The 25,462-nt window shown below is 38.2% G+C and overlaps 1 protein-coding gene across 5 annotated transcripts; it reads right to left on the reverse strand.

The window, feature by feature from the left end:
- Positions 1-2,459: 2,459 nt before the first annotated feature.
- Positions 2,460-21,549, reverse strand: LOC106168991 (thyrotropin-releasing hormone receptor). Of its 5 annotated transcripts, XM_087000917.1 has the most exons (4): positions 21,287-21,549; positions 20,609-20,923; positions 8,070-9,099; positions 2,460-3,837 (listed from the first exon to the last, which is right to left on the reverse strand). In XM_087000917.1, exons 3-4 carry the CDS (start codon positions 8,952-8,954, stop codon positions 3,529-3,531), a joined length of 1,194 nt encoding a protein of 397 aa, XP_086857043.1. In that variant the 5' UTR covers positions 8,955-9,099; positions 20,609-20,923; positions 21,287-21,549; the 3' UTR covers positions 2,460-3,528. The 5 variants fall into 5 exon arrangements, with proteins under 5 accessions (XP_086857043.1, XP_013403724.2, XP_013403726.2 ...); XM_013548270.3 differs by having other exon boundaries at positions 20,609-21,549; XM_013548272.3 differs by lacking the exons at positions 20,609-20,923; positions 21,287-21,549 and adding an exon at positions 18,030-18,127.
- Between the last annotated feature and the right edge of the window lie 3,913 nt (positions 21,550-25,462).

Below are 25,462 nucleotides of genomic sequence, written 5' to 3' on the forward strand. Positions count from 1 at the left end.
CACTCACTGTGGACATCTATGAGAGCAATGGTGACGTCACGATGACGTCACTGGTGATATTGCACAACTTAGAATGACAAATATCCACTTTCTCCTACAGGAACAATAGTCAAACTCTGTAATGTTTCTTTTCCGTAATTTTTTATAACAGAAGTGCATCCCTTAGGGTTAGAAAGGTAAAATTAGCTTGATTGCTACTTCCGAGACATTAAGCATATTCAATATGGCCGTCAATTTTTGAGGAAAAAAAGAAAAACAACCAGAAGTCGACGGAAATACTTTATTTGGGGCTGTTGTGAATGTGTTTCATGTCGGAAGAACACAGTAGGGCACAAGACTACATCCTAGCACATTGTTGTTACTGATAAAAAACAAAATGGCCGCCAAAACATAGGGTAGAGGCAGAGGGTAAAGTAAATCACCAAATCAGCATATTTCTAGTATCATCAGTCTAATTAACGGCATTTTCTTCTTTGATTTTTCCGTTCATCGTGATTTTTCGTTAGCTTTTATCCTACACTACCATTATATGCTTGTTTAATATTCAACTTATGTGTGGTGAGGGCGTAAGCCCTCCAAGTAGTCAGGTTACCAATCTATTTGGTCCCATAGTTGAACAATACTATGTTTTTTCTGTAATAGTTTGAAAAAGAACTGCCCCTTTTTGGTCAGAAAAGTCAACTTAGCTTGGCTTTACTAACGTCTGGGACATTGGCACTTTTCGTAACCCAAAATGGCTGCCAATTTTTACGCAAAATTACATACACTGTAAGTATTCATAGCAATTTACATCAAACTTATACAGTGCATGAAGATTCTTCATTTTAAAGTCTATTTGCATGTTTACAAATACAGAGGTGGTGTTTATTAGGGTTTTCTTTCACATAATCTGCAAGTCATTTTAATAGAAATAGCAAAATAGCCACCAAAACGTCACGGAAAAGCCTGGGTCCCAATCCATTATGTTTTTTTTCAGCTGAAAAAGATTTTAAACTAATGAAATCTGCATATACATTGTATGTTAGTAAAATAATACGCCTGTGGTCAATGCAGGCAACATAATAAAACAGATTGGTTAACTAGATGTTACAAAGAGGAAAGGAAATATGTTCGTCAAATTTCTTCTTCCGTTAATCAGCCAGTCATCTCTTATGTGTCAACAGCAACCCCTTAATGTTTGAAAAATAAGGCTACTGACCAATGTAACGGCCAAAAAATTGATGTCAAGTTGTAAAAATGCCTAAAGAGACAGCAAAGAGCAAGAGGGGAGAGGGGGATCGGGGACAAGCAAAGTATGATTGGGCTCACCATCTTTGAACACTGCTGCGGATATAATGACCTTATCAAACATGCACCTGTTTTTATACCTCCCCCAAAACATCTTAACACGTAAGATTCCCGTGCAAAGGACGAGCAACAGCCATAGGAAGCCAGCAAGGCTGCCCTACGCCTACTTGCGTTGCCCTTCCCTTGCCTGTACTCCTTGTACGCATAACGTACGTAGTGCACGATGCGGGACACATGCTAAAGCCCGTCGGGCGCAGAGATACTTCTGACGTGCGGAGGCTGAGCTTCTCAAGTACTGTCCACGCAATTTCTTCTTGCGCACTAATTACAATCACCAGTTACTTGATTTCTTCCCTACGATCTAGCTACGGCCCAGCCAGACGAGAGGAACCTAAAAAAAATTAGATCCTACTGTGTTTTTATGACGGGAAATGTGTTCACAATAGCCACAAATAAACTATATCTGTCAACTCTTGGTTGTTTTTCTATTTTCTCTAAAAATTGACGGCCATATTGAAAATGCTCAAAGCCTCGGAAGTAGAAACCAAGCCAACTCAACCTTTCTAGCCCTCAAAGATGCATTTCTGTAATGAATGTTTACAGGAAAGATCATTGCAGGGTTCGACTATTTGGCATATGCGAGTGAGTGGGTATTTGTCATTTTGTATTGAGCAGTATCACCCAGTGACGTCATCATGATGTCATCATTGCTGTAATAGATGTTTACAGCTAGTGTACGTTTCTCAAATTTATTCATGTTATCATAATTAACGCCGGTAGTGCTCGTTTACGTGAATTCTGGATGTACACAAAACGCTGAGTCAGCATATTTTAAGAAAGCTGCTCATCCGGGTACTTGTGAATTTTGGAGTTGCCCCCCGATCCAAAATTGACAAACACCCGATGGTCATTCATCGTGGAAAGTTTCATGCTTTTATCAACTTTTGCACAATTTTTTGGCTTAGCCGCCTAACTACCACTGTACATGTTACATACTATTTATTCGACAGTAAATCGATAATCGACTTGCTTTTCATAACAGGAGAATTAATTTTCAACAGTGCATTCGCTCTTAATGTATACAAACACGCTTGCTGAAATGGCTAACTATTCTGAAAGAATATTGCCTCTGCGATTCCAATAAGTTAAAAAGTAAAACAAAATTTTCACCAATCCTAGCGCTGTGTTATACTTTCGAATTCTACCTTCAAATTACATCATATTCACAAGTGTTCTTTTTTTCGCTGGGTGACTACTGATGATCAACTTGATAAATTACTGACGATTTACAGGGAAAAGAATCTACATGTTCAATGAAGCATGGATTCGAAAGGAATAGCAGAGTCATTAAAAATTATGTCAGTTAAATAGGTTAGTATCTCGCGTAGCTGCCATTAAGTGGCTGACGATATCTATATGTATTCTTCCAGGTACTTGTACCGATTCATCTACTTTCTGTAGGGTTTATTGACCAGTCTCTCTGTTCCCCTGAAAACTCGAGTTTTGACTGTGATTTGACTGTGATTCTGCTCCTCAGAAAAAAAATGCTTACAATATTCTCTTTTGACGACACTTCTGGTAGAATGCTAGTATGCGGTCCTTCAGGGCTGTAGTTTTCCGGGCACGACCAGTGCTGATGCCTGGTAGCATACAAAGCTTCATGTGACGCCGCTGGATGATCTTAAAAACGTTAGTTGAGTGATTCCAATGCGAATAGCACATATACATAAGTTAATAAAACTCTCCCTCATGCATTATTCGATACAATGCCACGCTTCAAAACTGATCAAGTTACTGTGCCACAAGAGTACACTTAGCCTGTCATTATGTTCAGACCCAGGCCAGGGGGGTTTCGGGGGGTTCGAAAGAACCGCCCTTTTTGCTGGGAAAAGGTCCACTCTGGGTAAAATTAGATCTATTTACTTGAGGATTTTATGGTAAAAGGTCCACTTTTTCAGAAAACGAACCCCTTCCCCCCCCCCCTCTGAAATTGCTGGCTACGGGCCTGAGACCTGTAATACAGTGTGCACTACTCTTACCAACTATTCTGCATTACTTGAGGATTTCTGTCTACTTTCGACTTGCAAATCGTTTATTGATCATTGCATTGCATGAGTGTATGCCATACTGGTACATGTACCAAGAACAGTGTAAAGACATTATACGTACTTCCAAGTGTGCCTTATTACGTTAGTAATCATTGTCAGACACTGGTGTTCTTGAAAAATTCATTTATGGATATCATCTGGAAATTGAGTCCTCTTTTTGCAGCTCAGAAAACGTTGTGTGAATGTTTGACCCTGTCCCAAACTTTCTCTTCACGGCAGAGCGGCACAGGAGTCTCTTAAACGCTATCTGGAACCTTTTCGACATGGCGTTGTACAAAATGGGGTTAATGGCAGAGTTCAAAAAGATCATCATTAAGCAAAACAGTACGAACCATTCATTTAAGAACGGGCGTGATGAAACAGAGTTGTACACGACGAGACCTCTATAGGGAAGCCACAGGACTGCAAAGAGAACCACAATAACGGCTAGCATTTTGACGATCTAGAAAAGAAAGAGATTAAACAAGATCAAATAGAATGCTTAGAGTATACATTGCATGTGTATTTTAACTAGCAGCAGTATGTTTGTCTTTAAGGACAATTTTATGCTTAATTATATGGTCACAAAAGCTACTGTAGTTAATGAATATTGCCAATGACAAATCCATTTAATATTTTAAATCATAGAAAGTATTATGTAATAAGAAAGATAAATACTCAAAATTTGAAACTTCACTACCCTTTCAATGAATACCAACAATTACAAATTAGACTAAATTGTAACATTCTAAAACTAACAATCATATCAGATATTTGTTTTTATTTTACATAGCCTGTTTTTACATAGGAGAAAATCATTAAAAATTTGATTAATGAAATTTCATGCTGTTATAAACATAACAGTATCAGGATAACACAACCATAAATAATACAAAGCAGCAAACTCTAGTCACTACTTTTGGAATACACATCATAACCCTTTGTTGTTTCTGCTAATACTCGTGTCAATGTGCATAAATCATATTACTTTTGTGCATAAGTGCATTTCGTGGACGAAATATTAACAGTGCATACATGCAAAGGATGTTGACTGGAGCAAACAGAAAATCATATTCCCAGAAACTGCATGCCAAAGAAAAAAAACGAAGAGGTGCAGATCTCACGATATATAACGTACTTGTAAATTCATGCTATATTCCCTTATAATAATTGTTTTCTTACAATGACTCCTAAATTGCTATGGTTCCTGCTATTCAATACAACAATCCTAAAAGCAGTGTATGGAATAAACAACGGAGGAAGTTGTTTCAATTGGTTTTCTTATATATATACTGTATATGCACTAGTTAGCAGGGTTCTGCCTCATACAGTACAAATATCATGCATTTTACTACATACATGGTTTAGTTGTGCCTTTTGGAAATCCTGTTATTATGATGCCGTAGCGAGGCTTGAAGCAGATCTATCTTAAAACAGCTCTACTGATATCTCTGTCTAACATTTATAAAATCTCTATCTTAGGCCCCTATTTCACACAGACCACGAATCCCACGAATCGCCAAGAATTGACAAATTTCAGGATTCGTGAGGGTTCTTGAGGATTCGTGAGATTTTGCCAATTTTCTGGTCTAATTCGACACGCTCACGATTCAGTTACGATACAGGTACGATAGTGTTACGAATATTCGTGGGATTCGGCTGGAATCGTGAGATTTTGCCAATTTTCTGGTCTAGTTTGACACGCTCTACGATTCAGTTACGATACAGGTGCGATAGTGTTACGAATATTCGTGGGATTCGGCTGGAATCGCACGAATATTGTCCAGAAATTCATTACGATTTTATGGAATCGGGAGTTCGTGGCCAGAACTTTGAACAGCTCAAAATTTTTGCCACGAATTCCCGATTGATCAAGATTTGCAAGAACTGACTACGATTATATACGAATCTGTTAAGAACTTCACGACCTGATTACGATTCAACCACGAATCCTGAAATCTTCAATTCCTGGCGATTCGTGGGATTCGTGGTCTGTGTGAAATAGGGGCATCAAAGTTTTTGCCACCAATTCCTGTTGGCCAATAAGTGCAAGAACTGACTACGAATATATACGAATCTGTTAAGAACTTCACGAACTGATTACGATTCAACCACGAATCGTGAAATTTGTCAATTCATGGCCATTCGTGGGATTCGTGGTCTGTGTGAAATAGGGGCATTACATACATAAAATTTCATGCGCCATTGAACACAGATGTTTCACATACTTCTTCTTAAGGCCTCTCGAAAGCTAGTAGACATGATGTTGTAAATTATGGGGTTTATTGCGCTGTTTATAGAAATAAGCGTCCTGCACAATAGGAGAAGCCAGATATCCGTTTTCGGGCGGTCTGTCATAGAGTTGTAAACCATTAGTCCCCGATATGGAAGCCACAGGAAGGCAAATAAAACCACTATCACCATTACCATCTTCACAACCTGAGGAACAGTTTAGAATTGGAGAATGTTGAATTTAAGCGTTAAGTGTGAAGGAAATCTTGCTCAAACTAAGAACTTATCGTACAGAAGTCTATCTGGATACAAAAGAAAAACATATTTCAGCGCCCAGGCATTTACTCATAACCGACTTTGGTAACCGACTGTCCCCGCATTGTAGAAACATAGAAAATATTTTGTAGAGCCGCGTTTTGCAACTGAACGCATAAAGGCATTTTGCGTTCGGTTGCAAAATGCGGCTCTACAGCTTAACCCAAAAGAGGATGGATTGTATGCAATTGCATTTTCTGTCTGCACAAGCCTTTTATACGTATCGATTATGTGGTTGTGGCCTTTACAAACAACTGCTTTTTTCTTGACTTAACAACTTAAATCTTCGATCACTCGGTCTTTGCTCAGTAATATATATCTGCAAAGGAAACAGAATTTGCAAAAGCATCGCTGATTTTTATAAAGAGCTACATTTGTAGAAAAGCGATCCAAGCTTTTCTATTGCTTTTCGATGTTCAAGTTGTGTGGGCGAAGGAAATACTAATCAGAATACAAGACTTAAAAGCACTTGAAGGCACTTAGTTTTACTTAGTCAACATGTCGTCATTATGGATGTGCATTTAACCTTGGGCCGAGCACCAGCACTTACAGTTGGGCAGAAGGTGGGTATAGACAGCCACAAATCAATTAAAATATGAATTAATCCAAGTATTCAATCACAATGAATTAGTTAAAATTAACTATCTGGAATATCTTATGCATGGAAAACAGGTTGTGCGATTTTTACAATCGGGCTCGTGTAAGTAAAACTGACCATACCCCTCTTAAAAATTAAAAAATGAACTGTCATATGCAATAAACATAACTGATGATGCGCAATTTGATTACACGTTTTGGTTACCATTACCAGCCTATTATCTGAACTGCTATTTGACAGAAACAACTTAATCAGCCGAAGATAGGAAAATGGCAGCATCAATTGATTGGAAATGATACTTCTCGGAAATTATTATTTTACGCAATGCTATCATGGCATGGGATAAAGGATGAGCTTTAGACAGCAGACATCCTGTCAGCGACATTCAAATGTCCGTTCATCCGTTTCCAGTTGGCAGCCAGGCGAGATTTATGAGAAATCGTAGCCTTGTCTAAAAATTCCACAGTATCAGGTAACAATCCAGCTGTGAAACTGACCCCATGATGTCTCATCATAATTAACCTCTTATTTCATAGTTTGTCAAATGGGAAATTATTCTACATGTACCAGATAAACGGATTTTTCCGGTGGAATGGAAATGGACTACAGAGGGACAACTTGATATTGCTGAAACGCTCTCATACTTGAATTGAAAAGAATGTTTCTTTCAATAACTTCGTTGTTCGCCTCAAGTTTTGAAAATGCGTCATCAACGTGTATCATTTCATTGACAGACAATTCATCCTATAATATCTTTCTCGATCGCCTTAATTCCAGATAAAATTCCAAGACGTTCAATAATGAAACCATGGATAATCTAACTTTCTATATTTATGATTTTGCCACTGAATTTTGATTTAATTCAGTTAGTTAATTCAGTTCAAAACAGGCTCTGTGAAATTATTTCTGTTGCTTAAAATGTTCTATCAATGCGATATCAGCTCGTTTAATTATACACCATGATTCTATCAAAATAAAAATGCAAGACAATAGATGTCAATGAATGTCATTGAGAGATAATTAAAGGATTACGCGGGCTTCCTTTCATGTAGGTCCGCCATATTTAGGTCTCGGCCTTGCTAGACCTCGGCTATTCTCGATGTGAATGCTCTCAGTGAGACTAGGCTTATTTGCAGTAGCACCCAACAAATATTTTCTCCAAATCGTTCTTAAGCGAATGTTAAATGAAGATAACACGTTTCAGGGTGTTACTGACAATCATGACGGGGTGGCCTGGAGTGGTCGATCCATTCACCTTTCCAAGCTGGTTTCCATTATTCCAGCAGGAAAGCCGTTCACCCAGTGCAAATCCGTTCTCCACTTGGTATAATTACTTGTACGTAAACCTTCAGTTTCCAGTTGGTAATGACCAGATAAACGGATTTTTGGGTGAACGGCTCTGCTGAGTGCCCCCCCCCCCTCGTATTTGCTCACCTGGTTAAAAAAGCATGTTAGTCATTTTGACTAAAAGCGTCATTCACTGAGATCAAAATATTTAGTCACCATCCACACATACACTTTTCATAACTAATAAATAACACAATGCCTACTTGTATCCTAGAAGACGGGTTTTGTTCGCTTCTTGTAGAAGATTTTTTATTAATGGACCCCATCTCTTCTCGATTTTTTTCATTCTTGCGATTGCGTCGTCTAATACTATCCGCCACAGCTCCCGTCCTCTCGCTGCTGAACAAGACCCTCCCTATCAGGAAATACAGCACTGCAGTGAGACACAGCGGAAGAATATAAAACATTACAAGATCCACCAAGTAATATACAAAGTAATGGTCTCTCTTGAGTTTATAGTCACAGTTATTGAACGTCGTTTCATTGACTTCATTTATAGGAGTGATTTTAGTAAGAGCTAACCAAGGTGCAGAGTAGAGCGCGCTGAATACCCACAAAGCAATGATGATCTTTTTGGCGCGTGAGATGGTACATATAGTATAAGCTTTCATCGGATGGCATATGGCTATGTATCTTTCTACAGTGAACGCTGTTATAGATAAAGAAGACACGTTGATTCCCATATAACTAAAAAATGTCAACAGGGCACATGAGACAATCCCGTATGGTATGATCCCATATTTGTAGAACTGTCCTAGTGTGAACGGCAAAGTGGCAGTGAGGAGCACTATACAGTCAGCGGCGGCGAGACTCACCAAGTAACAATTCGTGGTGCTGTGCATCGTCTTGGTTCGGGTAACCACCCAGATAACTAGCACGTTTCCCAGGATTCCCACCAAGAATATCAGGAATCCCAAGGTGATGGAAATGACTTTATGTGCAATATTGACTGCCGGAGCCGTAACATTTGAAAGTGGATTGTCGGTCGTATTTTCCATTGTGTTGTTTAAAGGGAAAACTGCAACCGCGATCTCTGCCGACTGGTCTTGAGCAGTGACGTTTACCGAAATAAATGGCCAGCCCTCCATCTCCTATGAATGTGTTGTAGAAACTAGTTCAAATATTTTGCGAGACGATGTCACTTTTAAGTCTGAACTAACTAACCGAAGAGCAGGTATCCATATGTGCGTCGAAAATCAACACAGTCTAAAAGCCTTGTTTCAAAGACTCAGTCTGTAAAGAAGAAAAAAAATGACATCATGCAAAATGGTGAAAATATAGGTACATGATTATTCGGTTAAAATCATTATTTTCCTCTTAGAAAAATGCCACTAGAATATATATATATATATATATATATATATATATATATATATATATATATATATATATATATATATATATATCGTACTAAGATGACTTGCAAATCACAAAATGTCATTTACACAGCAATATGTCTATGTCCAGACAAGCAGACTTATAGATAGAATTCGAGTTCATAAACAGCAGTTAAAAGACCCGAGTGTGCGAAACACCCCCTGCTCAGAAGACTTTGAAAAAATGTGGGCGTGGAAAACTTAGGATCTTCCCATTCTTTAAAGTAAATTCGAAAGATGAAAATGAACGCAGGGCAAGGGAAACGTATTTCATACAGATATATTCAAGTCCATGTTAAAGTCATAATAACTCTTCGTTTTGGCCAAAAATTGGATTTTCCTGGAAAAAACGGCAATTTTCCCGTACTTACCAATGGCCAACGACCCCATTCCTGCATTCAAAGTTAATCCAGGGTTTTTTTGCTAAACGTACGGTTTTTTGTTAAAATCTCTTAAGAGATTTTAACTGACGGAGCTCTCTCTGACATTGCAAAGTCACTGGTGACCTACTTAAAACCGCGGGAAAAGCAGACAACAACAACACTATATAAGATTCATGAGATATATTCGTCTTTTTGTTAAAAATGCATTTATATCCACAATGTGTGCCATTCTGGGCTTTTCGTTATCCGACGCACTGTACAAAAACTCGCAACTTACGTCTGAGGGCTTCCCGCCATTGTTATTTTGGTCTCGAATGAACGCGAGAATCCGCGTGACACCATTACGTCATTAGCAACGAATGCACTTGTCGACCGGAAAAAAGGGATCGAAAGCCCTATTGACAAGCACAGATTTTAGTTTTCCTACAATAACGGCCGTTTTAGTGGTAAAATACAATAGAATATATTTCCATGCGTTGTTTACAATGTATTTCATGCGGATTTTTGAATCTCAAAGGAAGAGTTATTATTGCTTTAAATGAAAAATAATCATTACAATTTAACTTAATAAAATTAATGAACAACAATTGACAATCAATTATTGGACTGTCTAACACTGTTTATGCAACAAAGAAAAAAATTTGTCACTGTCTCTAAGATAAGACAAAAGACAATACAGTTGTCTAGTAACAATAAATACAGAGTCATTTTATTGTCTGAAGGGCCTGAAAGAGGCGAAAACGTTTGCGACGAATAATTAACCATTCCAATCATTATGTGACTTGTTTTGACTTAAAATATATATTCCTGTATATAAAGAAAAGGAAAGTAAAAAAAAAAAAAAAAAAAAAAAAAAAAAAAAACACCCATAGTCTCGTATCAATATACTCTATGCCATTTAACACAGCCAGTCTTAAACATATATGTAAGACGCACCAAAGACTGATGGACAACTTATGTAGCTTAAATTGCGTCCACAAATATAAATCGGTAAAACTGTTTTTTCTACTGCAGTAAACTCTTGGCAGATGTAGCTTTCATTGAAGGGTGCTCTCAGAATCTATTAAAGCTGAAAATAATTAAACATATAGCTGGCTTCGTAACACGTGCGATCATGCATCAGAATTGATCTTCCCTATTAAAGAGGATCGAAAACTCCAGATGTATAAGAGCTTGTTGGCATCATTTGATTCGCATCGGGAAATGACAACAACGCATCGAATCGAAGGTTTCCAGAAGTACAGTTAACAGAAGACTTTTAAGTCATGTTCTGAGGCCAAGAACTCTTTAGACATCCTTGTTGACCGAGAAATAGAGAAAGAACCAGAATGGAACCGTCAAATTCATCACCGCCATCTTGGTCACAGGAGGCAAGTCTGGCTTTCTGGTAAATCAATATTCATTCTTCATTCTCTTGATGGCAAGCTCTGTGTTCGGTGCCAAGTTTGGGAGAGGTTTGCTTAAGGCTGTGTGCATGGTGGACCTGTTGCTTACAGTGGTGGGTCAGTCCATGTTGGATCAGTTGATCCTAAACGACAAGGTAAATGGTGGTGACGTCTGAAGCCAGGTTTCGACGACAAAACTGGTATGCTAGATCACATCTTGGTCGTGACTTTCTGTTCTAACATGACAATGCCTTACCCCATCGCAGGGGCGTGACCAGACCTTTAAAAATTGTACGCACTGGATTTTCAAAATTCCCATGTATAGCTAAATGTAGACTTACGCAACGGATGAAGGGCAGTTTAAATAATATGTGCCAAATATAATAGCTTAGTTTTCACCAGTTATAAAATCATCACTTAAAGTTTAAAATATTTTCACAATATAATCAAGTTCCAGTATATTATTTCACCCAGAACCAACGTTTTTTTTCCAGGATTGGGGTATAGGCCGTCCAAAATTGCCATTTGTAATTTCCTTCAAAATTTCAGGGCGTCAAACCTTTCCAAGTGCCATGAGCAGGGTGAGGTCTGGGTTAAAATGTAAATGAAAAAATGTTTTAAAATAATAAATTTCATTGGGGAGGAGGGTTAAAAATAATCGATAACGATTTCACGGTGACGCTCTTTCGCAAAAGAACGCCCTTGAATGAATCTGAAATTGCTTTTTCTTCTCGCTCGGATCGCGAACAATCGCAGGCTGACGATCTTCTGCGAACGAAGTCCATTGAACGAATATGAAAATTGCCTTCTCGTCTCGCTGCGGTCGGTAACTATCTCTAGCTCCCGGTCTCTTGAATAAATATGAAAATTGCCTTCTTGCCTCTTTTGGATTGCGAACGATCTCTCGATGAAGATATAAAAATTGCCTTTCTTGTCTATCAGCTTTGTCAGGTGCCCTACGTATGAAGGTCCGGAAGGTGTCCCCTTTCATAATGCCACACTTCTTTTTAAAATGAGCAAGTCGAGCATCTGAACTGACCTCTCTTTACTTGAATATATATCCTACTGAGCTCCTTTGGGGTGGTTTTACGAAATATGAAACAGAATGTTGGTTTTAAGACAAAAAGTTCGGTCTACTATAAAGCAGCGTGGGTTTAGTCAGTTACTGAAAGACAATTTTTTGGCTTGATTGGCAAAAATTTCGCTGCTTCAGAGAAACACAAACAATTATTTGTTTTAATAATTTAATTATATTATTACTGATGTAACCCAGACCCCAATGTACTGCAATCTTTTATCTTAACTTCAGGACCCATAGGTTATAGTGAAACCAATCCCAGGCCACTGAGTACTAGCACATCTCCCTTTTCTATTCATGCTAGACGCATTCCAATGTAAGCTACAACTACTAAAATTAATGGAGAGAGTACATTATGAGTGATGTCTAAGTTGGGAGGACCTGAAATAGTTTAGTATTTGAAGATGGCAGCTCTAAATCTACCCTTCTCCATATTACATGGCCCTCACCCCTTTCGTCTACTGACAGTTACAGTGTAGCTATGTGTCTATTTCTGAAGAGTTATTTAATCAATTGTCATTTTTTAATCAGCTCTACCGGTACGCATGTAACAAATCATAGGCTATACACGACTGAAACGCTGAAGGGAGGTTTGGCACTCGCCCTACTAACGACATTTAATAGGTTCTATGTGTAACTTTCATTTATTACACACGAACATTCAAAAACTGGTCCAAAGACTAATTGCCTGACTGCCTTTCCCTCGAGCCCATCCCATGGTATTGGGGTTGCTAGTAGACCTATTCATATCATTGGTAAATCTAAAAAAAAAAAAGAATTTTCGAGTTTCCTAGTGCCGCCGAAAAGTAAGCTTACCCTACGCTACAGGTAATGTTTGTCCTTAACGCCCTGTCGCGGCAACCATGGAAATAACATTGCCTCCATGCAGTGTTCGGTTTATTTCAACAATTGTATCCTACCCTACGCCGTAGGGTAATTTATACCCTTTATCAGGACCGCAGATTAATTATGTGTACTTTCCAGTGAGAGTAACGAATTTTGTCATGAATTAGCCAGAGACATAACTGTATCTAGTGAGAAATCAAGGTGTGGCCCTGACTTTCTGCTGACAGAAGAACCAACTCCTACTCGGATCAGCATGGTGCGCAAGTAAGCGATCGCCCAAAAGTTAAATGACCTTTGTTGCGTGGCGGTTTCACTCTACTTTGATCATATAAGGTAATACCATGGCCCATAGGAGCCTTCGTGTGCGTCTTTTAGACGCCCCTTAACATGCAAAAATGACATGCACCGTGCCTATTTTGTATGTTATTAAGCCCTATATAGCAGCGGAATTGACAAGGGCCATGCCGTATACGTCTGGTAATATGATACTACTAAGATACCGGGATTTTAAAAATACTTGCCAAGTAACTTGTTAGCGATATTCATGGAAAAACACATTTCTTCCAAGAAGACTTGTCTCTAGTTTCTGAGAAGGAGCACTGTGTGTCCGTTGGACTGGCTAATTTCGGTTTCCGACAAGAATTACCTGCCAATACTCCTACCATGTAGTTACCATACGGGCTCTTTTGCCTGACCCTAGGGCGACCATATGGCCTTTCGTTAAAGATACATACAAAGTCAATTTTTTGTCATAAAAACCAACCAAATGCCAGCATATAGTTTCAAGTAGTATAACTAAGGGTGCTTTCCCAGAGATTTAGATCGATCTAAAGATTAAGATTTAGATCGACCTAACTCCCTGGGGGTTCACGATAAATTGCGGTCAGCCGAGCGGGCACCATAGTTAATTACCCCCTTACTGCTTTTAGTAGGCGGGACAGACGCTTAAGCCGGCCAAGCTGACAGTAATCTAGTGAGACTCCCCACAGGGATAGATCGATCTAAAAATCTATGGAAATGGGGTGTAGGACAATTACCAAAAGGTATTGTTTAATTTTACCCGAAAGTGATGTTTGAACAGATTTTTCTGCTAGCATTCTATGCTGTATGTCAATGGGGCAGAAAAGTAGGTCACGAAAGTAGGTTAAATTGACAACCAAAAATTTAAAGAAAGGAGCACTCTAAAGCTCTTTTATGGCTGATCGGGTGATTTATTCAGTTTATCCCTTGGCATGTCGAATTTTTTAGAGTCGTGCAAGAAACTAGTAGAAGTGGTGTTACTGGGAATCCACGCTCCACCGATGCTCGGTTCGTATGTACCTTTAAGATTTTTATTTTTTTTGGACAAAGGCAAATATTGTGTGTTTTCGTGACAGAGAAGATATCAATTTTCTTGTCTGTCTGACCCTACGTGTGTTAGGTGTGTGTATGTGTCTGGTTTCGCCAATGTGCGTTTCAGTCCTCTTCACTATGTGGGGGACCCACTAAATTGGGATCGTTGGCACTCATTTTAAAGTGTGCGTGTAGGTTCAACATTATGAGACTGTGCCGGTTTTAAACCAAAATTTCAAAAATTTCTTTACGTTCTTTTCCAAGACGAACCACCTACTTCTGAGCTATATGTGGCGCGCATTATTGTTGGCTTTATATTTTTCTTTTAAGACACACTTTTTATACCCTTTTCTCGTCTCAGGTTCATACAGCCCTTCGGCAGGCTTTATATGTACACTGTAACATCCAACTATAAAAATACCTGCGCGAACCACGGGACCTACAAGGGCCATCCCCATGACTACGTTGGATATTAAGTCACAAAACTTAAAAACTGTTTATGTCCAAAGTTCGCTACAATCTAATAAGTGAACTAAGTCGTGCTTTAGTTATTCAACAGGCTCGGCGTGTTGCGTGTTATGGTTCTTCGGGTTTCAGTGTTACATGTAGTTTGAGATTTGATAAGCTGCACTGATCATGTAAGAAACAAATGCGAGGTCATATAATATCGCCAAGGATTTTGAAATTAGGCAATTGAAATAAATTCTTGCAAAACATAAATTTATTGAATAAGAGAAGTAAAGTGCATTTAATGATTGCATTTACACAATTCATTAAATCTGGCTGTTGCTTCTTAGGCATGGAGATAACCCACTACCATTGTGGGAAATCATGCGATTCGCAGATTCATTTTTTGAGCTAAGGTATGTCATATCGTTATGCGGTTTCTGTTCAAAGCACTTATTAGGCTGCAAACTGATGCATTCATGCATTACATGTAGTTCTACATAAAGCCGAAGGAATTTTTTTTCATATTTGACATTCAAATAACACGGCAATCTCGTTGGAAGTTATGAAAAATCTTCTGAATGAACTAGGAAAACGTTAACAAAGGTCCCAAAGAGAATTTAAGAAAAACTGTGTTGGTTCTTACAGCCCTCTGTTTATTAAACCTACCAGTAATGGAATCGCCTTGTGAGTAGAGAGGATTCACAATGGCCAGTGGCTCAGGGTAACTACGGTACCCTCTACCAGGGCCACAGACATACAGTTTGTATATTTTTACTCAAAATTCATAGATATTTCTCTGGTTATTTAGTAACTGTGCAAATTTTTATTCTGTGAGTTTTTTTAGGACAATAACTACAGAGCATAAGTTATCACGCAGCCTTCCCCTGTTCAAATAGAGAGTGCAGTACCAGCTCCAAATGCATTTGGCCTATGTAGTTTTCAGTTAAATACTAACGTCACGGTGCATGATGGCGATATTTCCCATTCCTTTATTCTAGGACATAGGCCTAAAAATTCGAATACAGTATTCACAAGCATAAAGTTCTTTGCTTGAAAATTTAAAAATAACCTCATGGCGGGATTGTTTTTTGTGTTGTTTTTGTTTCGAGAATCGTTCAGTGTAGTAAATACATTGTGCCTTCCTACCTTACATGTCAGTTCACTAATAAGCAAATTATATACACGTACATGTATCAACTGGTGACACTATACTGTTTTGTGCTTTTGATTAACAAATTTATTATATCTTCATAAATGAGAATTATCAATCATAAGCCGGAAAATTTTCATACCGTTAACTTACGGTCAACCTGGACGTAGGCCTTCATCACACTGATGTGAGTAGATGTTGACACTCACTGACCGCTAGGTGGTATAGAGTCCAGGACCCTCTTGTAAATGTCAGAAAGAATAAAACAAATAACTATAAATGCAGAGAGGGTAGCATCAAACCTGCTGCGTATATAGGCTAACACTTAGTGCATTGGTATTTGTATAATAGACAGCATATACATGTACATATCACTTATGACAAAACATAATTTTGCCTTTCGACACAAATTATTCCCCATAATTATGTGATTGTCCCGAATACTGTTATTAATTCATTGTATTTCTACTACTGCAGGCGCTATAACAGTTGTAATGACAGGTGTACAGAGACATCTGAGAAATAAATGCCTTCATAGAGACGTCTGTCTGTCTGTCTGAGAAAATGATCCTAGACTGGTTTGATCGTAACGGTTGTTGATGTATGTTTTAAGTGACGTACGAATTGTGACAACATCGATAGTGGTTGTTCAGTGATAGCATGTTTGAATTTTCAAACTGCAAATAAGAGAAGTTCCGTTTCCAATCTCTTCGATGCCACCATAACGGGAGTACTAGCAGTAGTAACATTCACCTCACTAACAGTTTAATGTCAAACTAGTTAATAATAAAAGCCGAGGATCTTTGGTAAAAAAAAATTTTAAAAAATCTCCAAGGCGAATTGGGATATAGTTTCTATTTATGGCCCATAGATCATAAGATAGGTGTTTATTATGTGAGTAAATGGATTCCAGTAGCTGTTCCCACGACTCAATCTCGCGGCGAGAGTGTAATATTTTTCACCTTAAGTTTCTAATTAGTACCATCGATCACTTTCCCCACCCTGGTGTCTCCAAAATGCCTTTAAAAATCAACCGTGCGGAGCAAAACGAGCCAAGTTCATTTTATCTTGATGCCCCCCCCCCCCTCTACCATAGTTATATCATCTGCAGTCTCAATAGTCCATAACAGATTCACCAATCTCACCAATCTTGAGAATTTTTTGTGGTTGTTGTTTAATCCCAGCAGACCCGAATGCACCCTGACATTTTAGTGCTCATACATAAATGGATAGGGATATTAACGAATGAATAATCAATGTCCAGGCTGGTAGTTGTAAACAAAATATGTCCAAACTCAATACTTGAAGTACTGATTTTGGGCCGCTTGGAGAATTTTACTTGGTACAGTACGAACCTTGGTAACTTTTCGCACAATGTGTCCAATGATGTGCGAATGAATAACCAAACTTGTCCCAATATTTGCAGAAATAAAACCTTCGTAGACAATGAAACTAATTATTTTTCTAAGTCTAGCAGAACGTTTTGAGCGGTCAAAACGATGACGTACACGTGATAATTCCTGCTTATGATGTCGGACGAAAATAACTTAAAGTGCAACTCTTAAAAACTAATAAAACAGACTGATCTTTGTGAGCCTCTGGTAGAGGACTGTGTGTAGAATAATTTCTATACTTAGACTGAGTTAAGTTTGTTAAGAATGTTAAGTTTGATTGTTTACAGGTATTGAAATTGATAAAGTGAACCAAGGAAGCAGTTGCATGAACTGACCGACAAAAGACGGTGCCTTTTCCCTTCCTTTTCAATTATATCGATTCATAACGTTAAACCTTTAATTCCAAGATGTACAGTATAAACCAGTTTATCCGTCATAAAAGTCTGTGATTCATGACCTTTTGTGCGGTATCAAAGCTTACCCTAAAAGCAATTTTAGTTCTACATATTTTAATTAAAGGCTTAGACAACTTCAAAGCAACGTTGAGTCACTTACAACGATTCATCAACACCTAACATAACTACTGAGTAGCTACGTTTCATTTTAGTTGTTAGCAATTAAAGTATACCGCTGCCAAAGCTAGCAAAATTTTACGGTTGATTCTATCAGTGTTCACACTGTTTGCTACATGTAAGCAATCACAATTACATGACTATCTACAGCGTAGCACGAAGTTCAGTTTGTATCACGGTAGTTTTGGAGGTCTTACCTGTGATCAATAACATATATGGGTCCTACTTCAACAAACTCCATCTTTCGCGTATTGAAAGTCACATGCAGACGCCATGCAGCCCAAATAATATAGACTACAATAGCTATTTTGCACGCACGTACGTACAAATAATTAACATTACCGAAGGAAATAAAAATAATGTCTGCGCTATAACACAGTTCCAGATGACAAATGGGCGATATTTTACAAAAATATCACTCGATTGTATCCGCACATTGTACGATTTTACACCTAATTCAGATTAATGGTATACACTTTATCAAAAATCAGACTGAAAGTAAAATAAAGATAACCAGACACTTTTCTTTTTCAGGCACAAATTCCATGATTTCACTACAGGTACGCTTTGTTAATTAAACTCGGAACAACTGGCAGCAGTCAAATGGAAATGGTCACAATAAAATCTTAGGCATTACTCATTGCTAAAATATATTGAAAAAGCTCACCAACTGGTTACAAGTAGGGGAGACCGGGGCTAGTTGGCCCAGTTAGACACTTTTAGCCTTGTAGAGCCAACTAGGAATGAGTTAGAGTAACAAAACCGGTTTTAAAGTAAGCCCCATGAACTAAGCTACGTATGCAACGTCATTATTTTTCAAATATAATGCCAGATGGCTCACAATTTGACAAAAAACGCAGTTGACGTCAGGGGGGCCACGGGGCAAGTTGGCCCCAGGGTCGGGGCAAGTTGGCCCCCTATACAAAAATGAAGTAAATTTACCATGTAAACGCCTTGAATTACATTATTATACATTTTTAATTTATTAAATTGATTTTTGAGATTCTTTGATGAATAAATAGTTCAAATGAGGCAGATTTATTGAGGTTTCCGTACGTCACGTTGTAGGGGGGTCTATGTGTTGCAAGAACCAAAATATCTATCAACAGAATTTGTTTTGTTTTAATAAAGAATAAATTAATGATGGTATAAAGCAGGTTTTTAATGAAAGAAAACGAATAATAAATTTTCGTTTAAAAAGACAGGAACAAATTCAGTTTTAAACCATCGAGTTTGTTTTAACAATGGTCTCTAGCTCTGTTGCGCGCAAAGGTTTGTGGGTAATATGATGGTCCAACTTGCCCCGAGTCAAGGGGGCCAACTAGCCCCGGGTGCACACTTTTTATTTTAAAGGATGGCAGCATTTATGGTGCTAGAATGAGCAACGATGATACATCTCTGTGAAACTTGAAACAATGAGCTTCAGTTTGATGCCCTATACATATATTATATTTGATCAAAAGCCTATGAAAATAGATTTTTAAATCTCTTAAACAAAACTACTTTTAGGTGCAAAAATCGTTTATTTCGACTCACCGCTTAAGTAAAACTTTTTAACGTCCGACACTTCCCTAGCATTGTAGGCTACAGTCACTTTACAAGAGTATGTGGCCAATTTTTTTACCCCGTAGTTACTTTTTCATAAATTGACGGGGGGGCAACTTACCCCGGGGTCCAACTAGCCCCGGTCTCCCCTATCAGTTAGAAACCGTTCAGCGGTCAGTCATTTCGGCGTTTCTAGTAATGTGACGAAGTTCAACGTATTTTATATAATTATTTTAATTGAAATTTTAATTTGAAGACACGATCGGGTAGGCCTATATATAATTTTCATACCTACCATTGTTTAACATAATATGGAACATTCGTTCCAAATTAAATTAGCCTACTCTTATGACAGCATTTGATCATTCACAATGGCAGTCCCCAAAAAATCTTACGTTTTGCAGAGATAGGCATACTGTATTCTCGTTATGACACAAATGGATGATCATTATTAAATGGAAGGTTTTGTTGGACACTGTAAAATGTGTCATCATGTTCTCGATTTATTCAATTATAATCCTCTTGGGTATGGAAATCATAACAAGTAAAAACAATATACATGTATTTACAATATACATGTATTTTCAAACGATAAGTAATGTGCTCTGTTAAATATAATCATATTTATTTTCTGCAATATTGAAGATAAGTAAGTACTGGAATGGTTTGCCTGGCGATCAATACTTTGGTGGTGGGGGAGATAATATGTTTTTTCTAGCAAATTCTTTATATGAATGAACGCTTCTTCGAAGATAGTAGTTTTAATGACCCAAATACCAGCGTTGCTATGGTAGTTATAATGCCATCATGTGCTACGTGTACTTCAGGGTCACGGTCGAAATGTCGAGGGGGGAAACAGGCCGATTGGGGAGGTTCACTAACAACCGCCAAGGGGTTCACATTCGATAAGTCCAATTTGATGTCCTGTCACAGGCTCTAAGTTACGTCTTAATTGATTTTGGAATGGTTTCCTAACGTTAAAGGTAATTGTCCTTTGACATGCAAAAACCCGTCCCTAGGTCATTGAGTATTACATTTCAAGTATGTTTCAGTATGTTTAGTCTACAATCCACTCCTCCTTAACTAGCACTTGAAATCAAATTCCAAATGAATGTCAAGCCTTAATTAATACACCCCCAAAAAAATATAAAGGGGTTTTATTCCACAGCCAAATAGTGACCCTAACTGACCTGACAAGGTAACTTTTTTACACTTAAAATAGTCGACTTACCGGTACCTCCTGGTGCTGCACGATCACTTACGTGAAGGCTGCTATCAATTACTTTTGTTGTTCATCTGCTGGTCGTCTCGGTTTCATAGCCGTGATGACAGGATCACTCATTGGTTTATCAACTTATCCCTCTCTACCCTCGGCGAGAATCTCGGGATATAGGCCTATATATACTATAATGCACATTAATTCCACACGGCATCCTTCTTGACATTAATTTGCGGTTGCTGAATGTGACGTTGACGAAGTAGTAGGTTACACATATTCATTTGGCAATTTTGCCACTCTTCCTTTTGTACACATGGTTCCTATCTGCTAATGGAACAAAGTGGCATGTGAAATTCAACGCTTAAATGAGTTTTGAAGGTTATGAGGTGAAATACTAATGTTCTGAAAGATAGAACTGCTCTCGGAAACCAAAGTGTTTTTAGTTGGGTACATTGATACAGTGTAGGCTACTTAGCGCATGTTCTCTTGTAAAAAGTTGGAGCATGAGTAAGGAGGTTGCATGTCAAAAACTTTTCAACTGTTGTGTAACGTAGGCGCACTTGGATGAATCTTAAGCAGAAAAATTCGAAATAGTAACCTATGAATTTGATTATTGTTTGACAGCTTCCTGTTGTACTGCAAGAGAATAGTACCCGTCGTGTTACAAGTATTCTGTTACTTGTGACTTACTTTGAGTCCTCCATACTTCTATCCACCATGACCCTCAATTGCGCCTTTATTAGGAAAACAATTTTGTGGAAAACAGTGATAATGTGCCATCCACTCATATGCTTCTGTGACCCCTGTACCATGATCCTTTGCCTCAGTAGACAGTAACGAGCTGTACGTACCATAAGCTGTGGGCGATGGGTGTGAATGCAGACGTCGGTCTGCTCCCTTAATTTAAAGCTAAACGATCAAAACTTTTCTTGGCACGTCTTTGTGCTGCTGAATCTCTTCACCCAGCTGCTCAATTAAGCTGATTTAAAAGCCCCGGTCTCTTGAGGATAAATTCAATATACGGATGTGATAGATGGGGTTTTCCGCTGTAAATTATCCTGTATATGAATTTTTTTAACTGGACAGCTCGGTAAAATGTTTGAACTTGTGCCCCTTTCCCCACTTTAAGCAAAATTCTGGACACAACCAGTGTCAAATTATAATAGGCCTACATAAAACTTCTGACTAAAAGCCTCCACCCTCAATTCTGTAAAGGGTACAAAAAAAGCTTACATGAGGGTTCTACTGCAAAATGTCATATGCACTGTAGGTGACTTTTATCACGCAGTCTTTATGCCCCGGCAGGTAACAGATCAATTAACCCATCGAGGGCATTCTCATATTTCTTGCAACCCCTACATGCACGCTGCCTGTATTTTTTTTTTTTTTTTTTTTTTTTTTTTTTTTTGTACCAGTTGCAGGATGACCTCATGATTGCATGGTGACACCGTCATAAAAAAAACTTTCTCGCTTTGAACGCGATTTTACCGAGATTGGTTTCATCATATACCGCTAACGATATAGTTAATACCGGTAGGTGATACTTGAAATTGCGCACGGATGAACATTTTGTCGTCGGTGCTCGCACTGTAGATAGATCACGATGGAGAGCTTCAGTGAATGGCCCCATTCAGAATGAGAAGAGCCAAGTCCTAGCTAGGTCACGACCTAAATATGGCGGACCTACATGAAAGGAAGACCGCTTAATCCTGTAATGGTCTCTCCACCTCTCACACGCCTCTCCACGCGTCGTCCCTGCGGGGGCACAATAATTAGATTTCGTCTCAATGCAACCGGTCGAGGCGTGTGAGAGGCGGAGAGACCATTACAGTATTAAGCGGTATTCCTTTCATGTAGGTCAGCCATATTTAGGCCGTGGCCAAGCTAGCACTCGGCTCTTCTCATTCTGAATGGTCCCAATGAATCTGGTGGACCTTTTTTTGTACGCGCTGTACCGCATTACGTGACGGTTTACAAGCGCGTCTAATCTCTTGCATGCTGGAGTGAAATGAACCATTAACCAGAATATGAGGCATGAGTACGTTGGTTGTACAGGTACATTGGTCGATGTACATTGTCTTGTCCCATATAAGCCTTGATGTCTTAATCATCCAGTGTTCGTCTGCTGTTTTAATGTCTGACGTGCTTTATCTAGCATCCCATCATTTCGTAAAAGAAACTAAAGCCCTGAGAAACCATTCATTTCATCTGCTGTCAACAATGATGAAGGACTCGCCAAGTATAGCTTTCACATTTAATTTGTCTACCAACATATTGAAAGGTGGGATTGAAAACAGATTATCTTCAAACATGCAAAGGGCTTTCTCTTTTGTATAGTTAGTGTGTGTGTGTGTGTGTGTGTGTGTGTGTGTGTACATATTTTCTTGGATATACTTAGGATCTATCAAAGGTTCAGACCAAATACTCGTATCTAGCCTTTTAGTATTTCAAGTTGAGAATGAAGGAAAAGCACCACTGCATATATGATATTGTTTTCAAAAGTGCCTCGTTGAGTACAATAATTATTATCGGCACTGCCAAGACAACCTTATTTGTCAGCATTAGTCTCTTCTCACCTTTTTTTGTTTTTACACTGTATCTGCATTAACATGGCGTGAAACAAAAAGAGATGTGTTAAAAAGGCCGAGGTTATCTTGCAAAAAATGTTGTGGAAAAGCTTTTAGTTTCATTTTCCGAAGCCAGAGTGACAGAGCGTAAATAAGTGTATTATGATATCGGTTTTCATCCATCATGTTCGTGGCAAACCCGAGTCCTAATCATAACATTGTGCGGTGTCATCCATAAGTTTAATGGTTTTCTGCTCCCCCGTCATCCTATTGACGGTCGTAAATGGACCATCGTCTGATATATCATGTTGTATTTCTCCCATTTATTGATAAATGTGATAGACGAGGCTTAATGCAAAATAATTACCACTAGATTAATCAGCTGTTGAGTGCAGGGAAGAGCCTGTTGCGTAGTTGGCTAAGTAAAGCCAATGGATCAATCGTGTTAAGTTGGGTTCTTCTATGATAGAAAAAAAACAGAACATAAGTACACGTGATACCCACTCACTCTTGTTCGAATTCGTAGATTCAAGCCATGTAATCATCCTTGAGATTTCAGTACAGGGTGACATAAGACCAAAATGACCGTCTATTTATCTAGAGACATATCTGTGAATATCTGTGGAAAATCAATCTGTCGTCCTGGTAGAGGGTAGGGAAAGTCCACCAGCCGAGTAAATCTCTCACTACAGTGTATCTGCAATGTATCTGAGCAATATCATCGACAAACCTTAAGTACAGATTGAAATCATATGTATAAATAAATCGCCTTGTTCTTTAAAGGCTCGGTTGCACAGTATGGAGTCTACGCTTACCTTAACTTAACATGTGTTAATATTAGTTTACTCATTTTTCTGTCAAAAGGCCCGACTTTTACTTCCGGGGTTTAATCCTGGATGATCAAACGCTATTTGAAATATGCGGCATGAATTTCTGAACTAAATAACACTAAAAATACTTTTAGGGTAGCCAAAATGAAGGCATCCCATGCTTTTACTTGTATTTGTTCATCAAAGGAGCTGGTTCATTTTAAGTGTTCAATCAAGGCAATTAACCAGGATCAACAGAGAACATAAACACACCAGTACATGTATATCATTGGTAAAAAATATTGTCCCCTCCTCCAGTTCCAAGTGCTTTTGTTTAAAATGATCACCTTACAGGTGTAAATAGTTATAAACAGCGCTTTTTATTCCAGATACCATATCTAACATGTTAGGATAACAATAGGATAATTTATTCCAGTAATTTAGGTCACCGGCCCATATTACACTTTACAATGTATATTAAGATAACCACATGTAGTAACACATGTACATGTAGTATGACAAAAAGAAAATTATTATACAAGTGTAACAAACATCTCATCACTGCTAGTAATACAAAATAAGAACATGGTGCAATGGTATAACAGAAACATAAGCCAACAATTAATATGTAATGAGACAAACAATAGGACATCATACACACAATTACATCATTAAGCAATATCTTAATATCTAGGGTAATAGCATTAACTCTTTTGCAATGCACTCTTGTTTTCATTTTGTAAACCTCTAAAATCATGTTTCTCTTTATTATCCGCGTGAACTAGAAAAGCAGCTACTCTGCGGATCAGTGCTGCAACAACTGTAGACATGATTTCTACATATATTTTGTCTGACACATTTTTTTCTACTCCGTATGTTTGGTAACCACTTTTCTCTCAAATCGTAATAAAACGGGCATTCTAGAAAGAAGTGTTTTCTGTTTCAACCACATCTACATCACAACACCTACACAGTCGCATATTTCGGTTTAATCCAAGGTGTCTTCCCTTTTCAATCATGAGTGAGTGATTTGAACATCGAAACTTAGCAAGAGCTTTTCTATGGTGAGTCTTATCGACCACCCTTAAGTAATTTGTCAAAAATAAGGTTTTGCTTATACAGTCGATATGCATCTAACTTACAGGTTTGTGCTTACTCATCTGACCTGTGTCTATGCATCGTTGCTTGAATTCATTTAGAAATCCTATTTCATTTTCAATACCCTGAGAAAAACAAACTATACCTAACCCATATGAGAATAGAACATTTTAAAAATTTTTGGCCCAACGGTCTTTATCCCTTACTGCCATGCTATAGTATATATATATACTGATATTTATAACACACATTAATGAGCCTATTTTCTGGTGATTTCAGAATCTCAAACCAATATTTTATAATTTAAACTAAGCGTTGAGATCGTACCGTATTTCTACCTAACTCACCCCTTGCTGCTGCATTTGGAGTACTTCTGCCCAGAGTACTTTGCA

The sequence above is a fragment of the Lingula anatina genome, chromosome 1 (assembly GCF_051362555.1).
Source record: "Lingula anatina isolate TDL-2025a chromosome 1, LinAna3.0, whole genome shotgun sequence".
NCBI lineage: Eukaryota > Metazoa > Brachiopoda > Lingulata > Lingulida > Lingulidae > Lingula > Lingula anatina.

Excerpts from the sequence above, each read along its gene's own strand:
- LOC106168991 (XM_087000917.1), bottom strand. The coding sequence starts at position 8,954 with ATGGAGGGCTGGCCATTTATTTCGGTAAACGTCACTGCTCAAGACCAG. Across the intron at positions 3,838-8,069 it reads ACCCGTCTTCTAGGATACAA|ATCGTCAAAATGCTAGCCGT; the intron begins GTAGGCATTGTG and ends TTTCTTTTCTAG.